At 39.2% G+C, this 15,808-nt stretch overlaps 1 protein-coding gene across 2 annotated transcripts; it reads left to right on the forward strand.

Moving 5' to 3' along the window:
• Nucleotides 1-4,835: 4,835 nt before the first annotated feature.
• Nucleotides 4,836-12,878, forward strand: asnsd1 (asparagine synthetase domain containing 1). Of its 2 annotated transcripts, none has more exons than XM_061918500.1 (6): nucleotides 4,836-5,012; nucleotides 5,826-5,879; nucleotides 7,033-7,108; nucleotides 7,189-8,660; nucleotides 8,810-8,991; nucleotides 9,176-12,878. In XM_061918500.1, exons 4-6 carry the CDS (start codon nucleotides 7,251-7,253, stop codon nucleotides 9,420-9,422), a joined length of 1,839 nt encoding a protein of 612 aa, XP_061774484.1. In that variant the 5' UTR covers nucleotides 4,836-5,012; nucleotides 5,826-5,879; nucleotides 7,033-7,108; nucleotides 7,189-7,250; the 3' UTR covers nucleotides 9,423-12,878. The 2 variants fall into 2 exon arrangements, with proteins under 2 accessions (XP_061774484.1, XP_061774485.1); XM_061918501.1 differs by having other exon boundaries at nucleotides 8,810-8,986; nucleotides 9,176-9,413.
• The last annotated feature ends 2,930 nt before the right edge of the window (nucleotides 12,879-15,808 follow it).

A 15,808-nucleotide genomic window follows, 5' to 3' on the forward strand; every position in this document is an offset into this window, starting at 1 on the left:
GCTCCTCGGAGCCACTAGGGTGGCACTAAAGAGCCGCATGCGGCTCGAGAGCCGCGGGTTGCGATCCCCCGGCCTAGCATACCCTCCATCCCGGATATTCCGGGAAACTCCTGAAATTCAGCGCCTCTCCCGAAAACCTCCCAGGACTAATTTTCTCCCGAAATTCAGGCGGAGCTGGAGGCCACGCCCCCTCCAACTCCATGCGAACCTGAGTGAGGACAGCCTGTTTTCACGTCTGCTTTCAAACAATATAAACAGCGTGTCTGCACAATGACGTCATAACTGTAGAATGATCGAGGACGAGTTCTTGGTTTCTTATGTTGGTTTATTGTTAGGCAGTTTCATTAACGTCCTCCCAGCGCGGTACCAACACACAACAACAGCAGTCACGTTTTCGTTTAGCATAAAGCAGTACGTCTGCCCTAAACAGCAATGTTGTGACACTCTTAAACAGGACAATACTGCCATCTACCGTACATGCACCACAACATCTCCAGGCAACACCTCCAGGCAACTTCAACCCTTTACTAATACCCTCCTCCATTCACATCCCATCTCCCCGGATTGTAAATAACTTAATGTAAATAATTTAATGTATTTCTAATGTATACTTGTTCTTATGCTATCTGAACTCACTATATTCTCTGCTGGCTGTACATATCCTACTAAGTAAGACCTACACTGTTTCAATGTCCATTTCTCTGTTGATGCAATTGTTGATGACTGAAACTGATATCAACCAAAGCTCCTCATCCCACCCCCCGGATTGTAAATAATGTAAATAATTCAATGTATATACTCTGATGATTAACTTGTGGGATTACTGTATATTTGTACCATGAATTGATTAACGTGGACCAAGACTTAAACAAGTTGAAAAACTTATTCGGGTGTTACCATTTAGTGGTCAATTGTACGGAATATGTACTGTACTGTGCAATCTACTAATAAAAGTTTCAATCAATCAATCAATCATGCATATGTGACAATAACATCTATGGCTTTTAGAGACTGCGCACACAACAGCTGTAAATATACTCCTCCCCTCGTAACCACGCCCCCAGTCCCACCCCCAACCAAGCCACCCACCTCCCGAAATCGGAGGTCTCAAGGTTGGCAAGTATGCGGCCTAGTCAAACACATTTCACAGACTAACTGTATCTGCTTCATTTGGCCAGTAAGCTTTTTCAATCAGTCGTCAGTTGTGAAACCTCTTGTACTAAACCTGAAAGTCTACACGAGGCTGATCAATAGTTATACAAATATTTAAAAACATGTTCAAACTTTTATCATCATTACTACAATAACAGCGTCTTAAAACACCAGGAAGTGAAAACTAGGTCAGTTCACAGTAGTAAAAGTAATGGGAGCAGCAGGTTCCAGGAAATCCTGCAAAAAACTGCAACCCAAGGAACTAGGATACCGCATTACATTTTTTTTAGATGGAGATAAAAGATTACAATAACCTAAAAAAACAATATTACACAGTAAAAACTGTGGTTTTATCACCAGCATCAAATGCAGGAGCTTATGCAGGTTCATTCCAATCTTCAACCTTCTGGAGTGCAAGTCAATTTCTCTTAGACTGAGCCACAGATTCCATAAACCCTGTGGAACATACCACTTACTCTAAAAACCCCTGTGTCACATCATTTTATGTGGCCCGCAAAAATATTTGCCAATAAAGTATCTTTTTTATATTAAATATATTTGTTATTTTCATTTTGACATTAAAAAAGTACAGGTCCTGTATGCAAGTGCATATATTTTACACTTATCAATAACATACCACCATATATTTCCCAAAACATTCTTTCTTAAAGATAAATACTTAGATATCTGTTTGACTTATGATTTCAAAGTATGTTATCCACTAAATTGGACATCGTAAAATTCTGGCGGACGGAGTCTTTTAGCGTAAAATCAAATTTGGTACCCTTTTTCGATATTCAGTAATACACTGTAGAAACAAAAACAACTGTAGATTTTATGATTGAAAAAAAAAACTGGAAGCTCTTTTGCATGAATTTTACAGTACAAAAAAATTGGTACTGCAGCCTAGTGATTCCATCACAAGACACAGGGAAGGTTTGATTCCATTATCATGTTGGTTTTTAAATCTTTGTATATTAAAGTAGTTATTTTTTCTTAAGTTCTTTGTTTTGTAAAATGTAATTGTGTTGAGCGTTTTATAAATGTAATGTATTATTATAAGCTGATGATCTGTGTATATGTATACACACTATATTGCCAAAAGTATTTGGTCACCCATCCAAATGATGACGACCAGGTGTCTTAACCACTTGGTCCGGCCACAGGGGTATAAAATCAGGCATTTTGGCATGGAAACGGTTTATACAAACATTTGTGAAAGAATGGGCCGCTCTCAGGAGCTCGGTGATTTCCAGCTTGGAACTGTCATAGGATGCCACCTGTGCAAAAAATCCGGTCCAATTTCCTCGCTCATAAATATTCCAAAGTCAACTGTCGGCTTTATTATAAGAAAATGGAAGAGTTTGGGAACAACAGCAACTCAGTCACGCAGTGGTGGGCCACGTAAACTGACAGAGAGGGGTCAGCGAATGCTGAAGCGCATAGTGCAAAGACTTTCTGTACAGTCAGTTGCTACAGCGCTAACAACTTGATGTGATCTTCCTATTAGCCCACGTACAGTACGCAGAGAGCTTCATGGAATGGGTTTCCATGACGGAGCAGCTGTATCTAAGCCATACATTACCAAGTCCAATGCAAAGTGTCGAATGCAGTGGTGTAAAGCACGTCGCCACTGGACTCTAGAGCAGTGGAAACTCATTCTCTGGAGTGATGAATCACGCTTTTCCATTTGGCAATTTGATGGACGAGTCTGGGTTTGGAGGTTGCCAAGGGAACGATAAATTTCGGACTTCATTGTGCTGAGTTTGAAATTTGGTGGAGGAGGAATCATGGCGTGGGGTTGTTTTTCAGGAGTTGGACTTGGTTGGCCCCTTAGTCTTAGGGAAAATAACTTTGAATGCTCCAGGATACCAAAACATTTTGGACAATTCTATGCTTCCAACCTTGTTGGAACAGTTTGGAGTGTGCCCATTCCTCTTCCCCCATGACTGTGCACCAGTGCACAAAGCAAGGTCCATAAAGTTAATGGTGTGTATGAACTTGACTGGCCTGCACAGAGTCCTGACCTGAACCCAATAGAACACTTTTGTGGGACTGAGAGCCAGGCCTTCTCGACCAACATCAGTGTGTGACCTCACCAATGTGCTTTTGGAGGAATGGTCAAAAATTCATATAAACACACTGTGCCTTACCAGAAGAGTTGAAGCTGTAATGGGATGGCACTTCAAGTTCATATGTGAGTCAAGGCAGGTGGCCACATACTTTTGGCAATATAGTATATGTGTATGTATGTTACATACATATACATCCATCCATCAAACCATTTTCTACCGCTTATTCCCTTTTTGGGGGCGCAGGTGCCCATCTCAGCTACAATTGGGAGGAAGGCAGTGTACACCCTGGACAAGTCGCCACCTCATCACAGGGCCAACACAGATAGACAGACAACATTCACACTCACATTCACACACTAGGGCCAATTTAGTGTTGCCAATCAACCTATCCCCAGGTGCGTGTCTTTGGAAGTGGGAGGAAGCCGGAGTACCTGGAGGGAACCCACGCATTCACGGGTAGGACATGCAAACTACACACAGATCCTGAGCCCGGGATTGAACCCTTACTACTCAGGACCTTCGTATTGTGAGGCAGACGCACTAACCCCTCTTCCACCGTGAAGCCAAGCCTGTACATATACACAAACACACACACAAACACATACATATATATATATATATATATACATATATATATATATATATATATATATATATATATATATATATATATATATATACACATAAATACAATCAAATATATATGGTTGTGTTAATATATGTTTAAAGTGTTTGCAAATTAATTTGCACTGTATCAAAGCTACATGTATGAAGTTTGCATTAAAAAACGTGTGAAAATCAGTTAAGTATTGAGAAAGTTTTGATGGCTTAAATGTGCTGACACTTCATTAATCCTGTCACTAGATGGCGATGTTCGAGTTGGCGGCTCTAAGGCTCGTAAGCGCCAATAGGCAGTAGCGTTCGACTTGGCATGTTTATATAATATATCTATGGTAATATCTGTCTGTCATTTACATGCACACACACGCACGCACGCACGCACGCACACACACACACACACACACACACACACACACACACACACACACACACACACACACACACACACACACACACACTAAAGACTTTGATCGCCAAACAAGTTTGGACATTTCTCTAGTTTTTAAATTGAGAAAAAATAAATAGATGTGTTCAGATTGTTTTAGTTAATAATGTTGGTTTGAAGTTTTGCATCATATTGTTTAAATAAGAGGGTGTCCCATATTGTTAAAGACTGAAATATGCTGATAACAACCCAACCTAACTGTTCCCATTTTGTGGTCAATTGTATAGAATATGTACTGTTTTGTGCAATCTACTAATAAAAAAGTTTCAATCAATCAATCAATTCAATCAATCAATCAATCAAAACCGCACCGGAAATACACTTTTTTTTTTTTTTTTTTGCTTTGTTCTATCCGTCATTAATTTTCTACCCCTTTCGATTGGACAATAAAATATACGACTTTATAAGGCACTTTTATTCGAATTTATTCAACAAACTACATGATGAGTGACCTAAATATAACCGAACCAACATAATACCAAAATATATTTTTTAAATAAAGACGACAATAAAATAAGATAAACCGGAAACAGAAACTGCCACACCGGAAGCGTTTACGGTACCTTATTAGCGCATAGCTCGTCTGAAAAACTAGAACCACTCAGCAATTTTTTTGTCACCCACGTATTTTTTTTGGGACTAAAATGTCTTCAAAAATCTACAGTAATGACGACAATTTAGAAGGATGGTCTGCACTTAAGGACGAGCTAAACAAACAGGTACTGAACCTATCGTCAGCCAGAACGATCTACAAACCCCGTTTCCGTATGAGTTGGGAAATTGTGTTAGATGTAAATATAAACGGAATACAATGATTTGCAAAATCATTTTCAACCCATATTCAATTGAATGCATAACAAAGACAAGATATTTGATGTTCAAACTCATAAACTTTATTTTTTGCAAATAATAAGTAACTTAGAATTTCATGGCTGCTACATGTGCCAAAGTAGTTGGGAAAGGGCATGTTCACCACTGTGTTACATCACCTTTTCTTTTAACAACACTCAAAAAACGTCTAGGAACTGAGGAAACTAATTGTTGAAGCTTTGGAAGTGGAATTCTTTCTCAATCTTGTTTTATGTAGAGCTTTAGTTGTTCAAAAGTCCGGGGTTTCCGCTGTCGTATTTTACGCACACCTGTGGGATGTTCTAAATAAGTGTTTTATGAGAATTTCTCAACTTTATCAGTATTTATTGCCACCTTTCCCAACTTCTTTGTCATGTGTTGCTGGCATCAAATTCTAAAGTTAATGATTATTTACAAAATAAAAAATGCTAATCAGTGTGAACATCAAATATGTTGTCTTTCTAGCATATTCAACTGAATATGGGTTGAAAAGGATTTGCAAATCATTGTATTCCGTTTATATTTACATCTAACACAATTTCCCAACTCATGGAAACGGGGTTTGTAGAAGTTACTGGGAGTTTACTACTGCAATATACATCTGAACTGCATGTTATTGTATGAATATGATAAGCTTATAGGTGGTTTATGTTTTATTTTTATTTTTGTATTGTAACTGTTAGATCAAGGAGCAAAAGGTGGCCGTGGACGAGCTGTGTAACTTGAAGAAGAACAGGGTAAGTCATTTTATTGATTTTTAAAGGCCTACTGAAACCCACTACTACCGACCACGCAGCCTGATAGTTTATATATCAATGATGAAATATTAACATTGCAACACATGCCAATATGTCCTTTTTAGTTTACTAAATTGCAATTTTAAATTTCCCGCGAAGTGTCGTGTTGAAAACGTCGCGGTATGATGACGCGTGCGTTTGACGTCACCGGTTGTAGCGGACATTACTTTCCAGCCCTATCCAAAATATAAGTAGTCTGTTTTAATCGCATAATTACACAGTATTCTGGACATCTGTGTTGCTGAATCTTTTGCAATTTGTTCAATTAAAAATGGAGAAGTCAAAGTAGAAAGATGGAGGTGGGAAACTTTTAGCCATTAGCCACAAAAACACAGCCGGTGTTTCCTTGTTTAAAATTCCCGAAGATGAAACTTTACTATGGATCCCGACTACATGTCAACAAGCAGTTTTCGGTGAGAAAATTGTGGTAATAAGTCGCCTCTTACCGTATAGACATCAGCGGAGTTTCCGTCCTGCCTCAGCTGCCGTGACTTCCCTCAGAGACTCTGGCGTCAACACACCCCTCCGACTTTCAGGTACTATTTAATCTCACTAAAAATCTAGCAACACAATAGGCAGATCAGGGATTTTCCAGAATTATCCTAGTAAATGTGTCTAATAACATCTGAAATGCTCCCACTGCAATTTCCTTTTTTTTTTCCTAGTCCTTCACTCTAAATTTCCTCATCCACGAATCTTTCATCCTCGCTCAAATTAATGGGGAAATTGTCGCTCTCTTGGTCCGGATAGCTCTAGCTGCTGCTGCCTATGATTGTAAACAATGTGAGGATGTGAGGAGCCCTACTACCTGTAACGTCACATGCACATCGTCTGCTACTTCCGGTAAAGGCAAGGCTTTTTTATTAGTGACCAAAAGTTGCGAACTTTATCGTCAATGTTCTCTACTAAATCCTTTCAGCAAAAATATGGCAATATCGCGAAATGATCAAGTATGACACATAGAATGGACCTGCTATCCCCGTTTAAATAAGAAAATCTCATTTCAGTAGGCCTTTAATACATCTTCTTATTTAGAAACACCTGTAGGAAAAATTGAGATCTGTTTTGTTTTGTATGTACATTTTTTCTTTAGAAAGTGTTTGTCCAGCAGAGGAACAGCAACATATTCTTCTTGGCGGACAGAGGGCAGACCTTGAGTTCATGCAAGAGTAAGTCATTTTTGTTTTTTTGTCAGCCAAATGTGAGTAGAATTTAATGTCTGTGATAATAAATGTAACTTTGTCCGCAGAGAAACTGGATAGCACGAAGAAGAAACTTCAGGATATGTGAAAGCAGACAATTTCTGCAACCATGTGTGGCATCTTTTGTCTTTTGAGTCCCTCTCCCGCGCATGTGAAGCAAGATGATGCAGTGTTTGAACATTTGAAAAGGAGAGGGCCCAACTCCAGCAAGGATTGCGTCGTTACTAGTTCGAATCATGGCTACCAGTGTTTCTTTTCGGCCCATGTACTTCACATGAGAGGTCTTCTGACGCCTCAGCCAATTGAAGACAAAACCGGAAATGTTTTGGTGTGGAATGGGGAAATTTTTGGAGGCTTGCAAGTGTTGCTGTCCCAGAATGACACAGCTGTTGTCTTCGAGCGTCTGTCATCTACCGACAGCTCTTCACAGATTTTGTCTATCCTTTCCACCATAAGGGGACCGTGGGCGTTTGTTTACTACCAAAAATCTGATGATTACCTATGGTTTGGGAGAGATTACTTCGGCAGACGCAGTTTGCTATGGAAATATGATGCAGAAATAAAAGCCCTGACTCTGACCTCTGTGGCAGGCAACACTTCTGGACCTGGTCAGTCTGTATGGCAAGAAGTCCCGGCAATTGGTGTGTACAGAATTGACCTTAAGGCAGTTTTTGAATCTGGATCATTTTCAATGGAGCTTTATTCTTGGTCTCATGCAGAAGATGATTTTGTTTCTACCTATCTGGAAACTACACAGGATTTAGTCCCTCGTAGCTGCACAGTTTTGATGAACTCGTCAGGTCTGCTCAACTCACCCGTTAGTCCTCTCAATAGGTTGACCCCAAAGATGTTGAATGAGCATGAAAAAAAATTGGAACAACATTCAAGTGTTGAGGATCTTGAGCAGCTTTTAGGCAAATTCAAGAAAAGCGATGAAGTGAAAGGGCTTATTGATGTTCTCAGCGAATCCGTAAGACGACGTGTTCAGTCTTTGCCCCTCAGCACACAGAATCACTCTGAGACCAATGACCAGGCGCCTGTTGCCATACTTTTCTCAGGCGGTATCGATTCTATGATTCTAGCTGTTCTGGCGGATATTCACATACCTGCTCATCAACCAATAGATCTTCTAAACGTAGCTTTTCAACTTCAAGCACCAAAGGTGCAGAAAGAGGTGACAAAGAAACAAAAGACCAAAAAAAAGCTGTCTGGGGGTAAACAGACCGACGGCGCCGAATTACAAACATCCAGCCCCTTTGACGTCCCAGATAGAATTACTGGCAAATCAGGGCTCAAGGAGCTACAGGACTTGGCTCCTGAAAGACGATGGAATTTTGTGGAAATCAATGTAACTCAAGAGGAGCTGCAGAGATGGCGGCATGGCCGGGTCTGTCAGCTGGTACATCCACTGGACACCGTGCTTGATGACAGCATTGGCTGTGCTGTGTGGTTTGCAGCAAGAGGCACAGGGTTCATCACAGAAGACAATAACCAGAGGATCTTCACATCATCAGCCAAGGTACCCTTCTCCAGAAACGATACAAGCTTAAAACTTGCTGGTAAAAAAATAAATACAGATTTTATGCAGCACTATATTACAAGTGATTGATAGGTTTTATATAAATCAATAAAAAACAAGACAATCTAAATGTCCTATGTGGAATACAGGTCGTTTTGACAGGAATTGGGGCAGATGAGCAGCTAGCTGGTTACTCAAGACACCGAATGAGATTCAAGGCATCAGGATACGAAGGACTGATTGAGGAAATTGCTATGGAGCTGGGTAGGATCTCCTCCAGGAATTTGGGCAGAGATGACAGGGTGATTGCAGACCATGGAAAAGAGGCAAGGTGAATATTTGTTCGATATAAATTGAATGCCCTTTTGTTTCCATTGGTTTTATTATCAAAACAGTCATTTGTACCAGAAAGTTTAGTACAATTTAGTCCATTTCCACTTTCTAACATGTGCACTGCAATTGTAAGTACAGTTTTTTTTGTTAAACATGGTACTGTACGACTGTTAAATCTTCAGGTTTCCCTACTTGGACGAGAGTGTGGTGAGTTATTTGAATTCCCTGCCCATGTGGGAGAAGGCAGATCTGTCACTTCCCCGAGGCGTCGGTGAAAAACTCCTCCTCAGACTGGCGGCGAGACAGCTCGGCCTCGGCTCGTCTGCCGTCTTGCCCAAGAGAGCCATGCAGTTCGGCTCCCGCATTGCAAAGATGGAGAACAGCCGGGAGAAGGCCTCTGACAGATGCAAAAGGCTCCTAATGGAGTAGGCATTGTTTATTCCTACCAACAATTATTTTAGTCAACTACAGTTGTGATCAAAATTATTCAACCCCCACTCAATTTTGGTGTTTTTAGCAAGTTGGACATTTATTCCGTATTTTGTTTCAAATAAAGATGCAATAAATAGACAAATGCAACTTGAATTACATTATATTTTGTAACATACCAAACAGTGTCATTTCTCTTAATATCTCATTGACAAAATTATTCAACCCCTTGAAGATAATAACTCTTAAGAACAGAATTTGAATAAGGTATTTTCAATAAGGTGTTGAAAACACCTGTAGATGTGATTGGAACCATAACGAGCAACAATTAAACTGATTGAAAAAGACTGATGCTCAGCTTCTTGTAGATGGTCAATGGTGTATTAGCAACATGCTGAAGTCCAGGGAGTGGTCAAAAAACTCAAGCGAGGAGGTAATTTCTCTTCATAAGAAAGGATATGGATATAAGAAAATAGTAAAGACATTACACATTCCAAGAGACACAGTTGAGAGCATAATTCGCAAGTTTAAAGCTAAAGGCACAGTGGAAACACTACCTGGGCGTGGTAGAAAGAGGATGCTGTGTGCAACTGCTGTCCGGTATTTGAAGCGTACAGTGGTGAAAAACCCCCGGGTAACAGCTGAGGAACTACAACAGGACATTGCAGAGGAGGGAACGCAGGTTTCGTCCCAGACAATAAGGCGCGCACTACAAGATGAAGGCCTCCATGCCAGAACTCCCAGGTGCACCCTACTTCTGACTACCAGGCACAAGAAAAATAGACTCTAGTATGCCAAAAATCATCTGGACAAACCCCAAAGGTTTTGGGAAACTGTTCTATGGAGTGATGAGACAAAACTGGAATTCTTTGGGCCTATGAATCAACAATATGTCTGGAGGAGAAAAAATTAAGCTTACAAAGAGAAGAACACCTTGCCTACTGTTAAGCATGGTGGGGGGTCAGTAATGCTCTGGGGCTGTTTCTCTTCCTCAGGTACCGGGAATCTCCAGCGCGTTCAAGGCATTATGAATTCTATTTTCTACCAGGATATATTAGCTGCAAATGTCATGAAGTCAGTGACGAAGCTGAGGCTTGGGAGATGTTAGACCTTCCAACAGGACAACGATCCCAAGCATACCTCCAAATCAACATCAGAGTGGTTGCAGAAGAAGGGCTGGAAGACTCTGGAGGGGCCTTCAGAGTCACCAGACCTAAATCCTATAGAAAACCTGTGGTGGGACTTGAAGAAGGCAGTTGCAGCACGTAAGCCCAATAATATGAATGAACTGGAGGCCTTTGCCCAAGAGGAATGGGCTAAAATACCTGTAGATGGTTGCAAGAAGCTTGTGTCCGGTTATGTATCACGTTTGAAGGATGTAATTACTGCCAAAGGGTGTTCTACTAAGTACTAAAGATGCATGTAACTAGGGGGTTGAATCATTTTGTCAATGAGATATTAAGAAAAATGTCCTTTTTTGGTATTTTGTAAAATACAGTGTTACAATTGAAGTTGTATTTGTCTATTTGACACATCTTTATTTGATATGACTATAAACAAAATACGGAATAAATGTCCAACTTGCTAAAACACCAAAATTGTGTGGGGGTTGAATAATTTTGATCACAACTGTAAAAACATGTTTTTGGATCCTGATGATTGTAGGATATTTATGACACTAGTTTTTTTCTTCCTTATTATTGATCCCCAACCATTGTGCTTGGCAAGTCATGTGTGCCATGGGAAATTATTCAATTTCACTTAATGTTTCCAAACAAAAACTCATGTGGGATTAAAAAAAAAAAACTAGGCTACATATTCACCAAACATTCAAACAAACTATGGTTGACTTTTTGCCATTATAAAGGCCCCTGTTCATCAATATACTGTACACTAGAGCAGTGGTTCTCAAATGGGGGTACGTGTACCCCTGAGGGTACTTGAAGGTATGCCAAGGGGTACGTAACATTTTCTAAAAATAGCAACAATTCAAAAATCCTTTATAAATATACTTATTGAATAATACTTCAACAAAATATGAATGTAAGTTCATAAACTGTGAAAAAAAATACAACAATGCAATATTCAGTCTTGACATGTAGATTTTTTGTGGACATGTTCCATAAATATTGATGTTAAAGATTTCTTTTTTTGTGAAGAAAAATATTTAGAATTAAGTTCATGAATCCAGATGGATCTCTATTACAATCCCCAAAGAGTGCGCTTTAAGTTGATGATTACTTCTATGTGTAGAAATCTTTATTTATAATTGAATCACTTGTTTATTTTTGAACAAGTTTTTCTTTTTTTTAATCTTTTTTTCAAAATAGTTCAAGAAAGACCACTACAAATGAGCAATATTTTGCACTGTTATACAATTGAATAAATCAGAAACTGATGACATAGTGCTGTATTTTACTTCTTTATCTCTGTTTTTCAACCAAAAATGCTTTGCTCTGATTAGGGGGTACTTGAATTAAAAAAAAATGTTCACAGGGGGTACATCACTGAAAAAAGATTGAGAACCACTGCACTAGAGATAGTAAACTAAATTGTTTTAGAGGCCATATTTGCAGAAATCTAAGAGCAGGGGTGTCCTGGACCTCTTCCTTCACTATTATTCTTACTTTGTATATTCCAGCGTCCTCTAGAGTAGACGTTTTATTTTGGTCTATTGATTTTGTTAGTTACAGGCACGTTCTGCTGTTTTAAAGAACCTTCTGCAAAAATGTGAGCCTCAAAAGTTTTTCAAACAGGACTTGCGGGCCACCATTTGAATAGCCCAAATGATGAAAAGGAGAGGACCTAAACTGGAACTCTGAGGAACACTACTGGCATAAAGAAGCTGTTGATCAAATGACTTCTGACTGCATCTGAAGTACACACGCTACAACACCTTAGTTACATAAATCACATTACAATAAATGCTTTTACTGCCCAAAAGGAGAGGACTTAAAGGGGTGCCTTGAGGAACACCTCAGTTATGAAAACCACAAGTTTGTACCTCAGTGTACTGTTTCCTAGCAAGGTTAAAATATCAATGCAAGGATCTGCCATTGTGTTTGCAGTGGTCCACATTCGTCTGTACAACAGGACCAAACTCCTGTTTTTAGAATTTGCTACGAAAATGTTTATCTCTAAAAGTTTTGAAATAACTTATGGGCCGGTAGGGATTCATTCCTGGGCCGGAAGTGACCTTTTGAATAGGCCTTGTGTACATAGCTCTACATTGTTTATTATAAGCATGAATATTTTTTTCAAATCAGCCTTGTCTGTTGTGAGGCATAAATCAGTAACTTCATTACTAATGTTCTATTATGTTAGGTTCGAATATAACTTGACATTAAAGGGGCTGTCTTTAACTTGCTCGAAATGACCTCTGTCAAACCAAAACATGTAACAAGAACACCGCCTTTGTTACAATTTTCGGCTTAATAAAACATATTTTGAAATGTCTATGCTTCACAATTACTAATTTATTGAACGGTGACTGTTTTCGTGCACACGTACACAAAAGCAGTCAGAGAAGCAACTAATAATTTTCAATAATGTTATGATTTGCAGTCAATAATAGGTAACGTACTGAACCAAATTGTTATTAGCTGACCAGACAGAGCTAATACTGTTATGTGAGGTGTAGTGTTCAGTTTTTCAGCACGTCATTACGGGCTAAAAGACAGAAGCGGATAGGAAAAATGTTTACAATACATTGGAAAGTCCAGAGTGTACACCACCTTCCGCCCGAATGCAGCTTAGATAGGCTCCAGCACCCCATGCGACTATGAGAGGGACATACGGTAGAAACATGGATGGATAGAAAGTTTTCGCCCTCTCGGTAGCTGCGTAAAAGGTTGCACCAACCCCTGTTAATTGTTTATTGCCAAAACCAAAAAACGCTCAATTTTACCTGTCTATACACGTTTGTGCTTTCCATTTTGTTTATTTGGTCATAACAACTGTCTGAATAAAACAAGGAGACTAAAATTGAAGTTGACCAATAGAGTAAGTACAGCAATACCAGCGCTAGAGAGAAAGAAGACCAAGCCCTACAAAGTTTAGCGTGTTCTCCTTTGATTGTCCCTCTGCTCACGTGCTTTTGTCCTCTTGCTGTCCCTCCCTGGCGTATTTGTTTGGGCGTTGTCCAATGAAACCAAAATTTAACATAAGTGACATCTATTTTCTCTTAATCTCATTCCCAGCACCTCTTCTCACCATCTAAACAAAATAAGATTCTATATTGTGTGTATTTACAAAGATAAAAACACAAGGTGTACTCAATGTGTTTTGTACCACTGAAGTTTTTGAAAATTTCCACTCTGGCTGGAGATTTCCAAAAGCTGTTTTGAAGGGGAAAAAAATGGTGGCAGCCACACCAACGTGCACAAAAAATATGCATTGTAGAAATAGTATTGTAAAAGAATTTGAGTGAACATAGTCTATAATAAAGGCCTACTGAAACCCACTACTACCAACCACGCAGTCTGATAGTTTATATATCGATGAAATATTAACATTGCAACACATGCCAATACAGCCTTTTTAGTTTACTGAATTGCAATTTTAAATTTCCCGCGAATTTCTTGTTGAAAACGTCGCGGAATGATGACGCGTACGCGTGACGTCACGGACTGTCAGGAAATATTAGCAGCCGCACCACTCAAGGCTAAAAGTCGTCTGCTTTAACTCTATAATTACACAGTATTTTGGACATCTGTGTTGCTAAATCTTTTGCAATTTGTTCATTTAATAATGGAGACTATAAAAAACAATGCTGTTAATGGAAAGCGGTGTATTGCAGCTGTCTTTAGCACCGAGACACAGCCGATGTTTCTTTGTTTGTTGTGAAGCGGAGCGGTCAAGCGAACATGTTTTCTGTACGTCAACCAGCATGTTTTTGGATGGGGAAATTGTGATATATATTTTACCGGAGAAATCATTGGATTATTCGTCGTCCTGCAGCAGCGGCAGCTGTGAGCTTGGCTCCTCAGCTTCTCTCTGAGACACTGCGTGTTCAGCGCAGCCATCCGACCTCGAGGTATGTCTTTACAATCTTTAAAATCTCACTAAAACACTATTAAAACAATAAGCAGATAAGGGATCTTCCAGAATTATCCTAGTAAATGTGTCTAATTACATCTGAAACGCTCACACTGCCGTCGTCCGGAGCCGTCGCTTTTTTTTTTCCTTCTTTCTATTCCTTCACTATCAATATCCTAATTCACAAATCTTTCATCTTCGCTCAAATTAATGGGGAAATTGTCGCTTTCTCGGTCCGAATGGCCCTTACTGCTGGTGGCTCCCATTAAAAACAATGGGAATATGTGTGGAGCCCTGCAACCAGTGACGTAACGCGCACATACTTCCGGTAGAGGCAGGCCTTCTCTATTAGCGACCAAAAGTTGCGAACTTTATTGTTGATGTTCTCTACTAAATCCTTTCAGCAAAAATATGGCAATATCGCGAAATGATCAAGTATGACATATAGAATGGACCTGCTATCCCCGTTTAAATAAGAAAATCTCATTTCAGTAGGCCTTATAATAAGTGCCTTAATTAAGTAAAGGTTAGGAAACAGTTCTCTACATCAGGGGTCTCCAACTCCTTTTCATTGAGGGCCACCATGCACTTATGCCCTTACAGAGCCTCTTGAAACAGTTATGAATTTGCCTACGCATTTTATTCTTATATATTTTTTATGTACACTGTAAAAAGAAAAAAAACTTTAGATTTGACCATGAAAATGACAACTCAATTACCAGAACTTTACTGTAAAATATGGAAAAACTACTACCTGTTTTTAACAGAAATAACTGGTAGCTTAATCGCCAGCATTCGACTGTAAAATGTATGGTGGGGGTTTTTTTTTTACAATATATTAATTGCAAGAACTAAAAAAACTGTACTACTATTTTTTAATTCTGGCAATTTATCTTCCAGTTATTTTACTTTACAGCAAAAAATGTGGTACCGTTTCTCCATTTACAGTAATACATTGTCAAAACATCAACCATAAATTTTACGGTAAAAACAAACAAACTGCCATGGTCAAAAAAAACTTCACCGTACAAAATACGGTGGTAGTTTTTCAATCTATCCATCCATCCATTTTCTACCGCTTATTCCCTTTGGGGTCACGGGGGGCGTTGGTGCCTATCTCAGCTACAAACGGGCGGAAGGCGGGGTACACCACCTATGCCACAGTGAAGCCCAGGTGTTTTTTTTCAATTTACAATAATATGCGGTAAAACTATTCTGAACTTTACTGTAGAATGAATTGACTTGTAAATTAAAAAAAAACATTAGTTTGGGAAGTATGATACCACAATTATTGTTGCAATATTGGATAACATCAAAGTTTAATAGTAATGCAATTTTATGCAGTACAT

This window comes from Nerophis ophidion, linkage group LG13 (genome assembly GCF_033978795.1).
Source record: "Nerophis ophidion isolate RoL-2023_Sa linkage group LG13, RoL_Noph_v1.0, whole genome shotgun sequence".
NCBI lineage: Eukaryota > Metazoa > Chordata > Actinopteri > Syngnathiformes > Syngnathidae > Nerophis > Nerophis ophidion.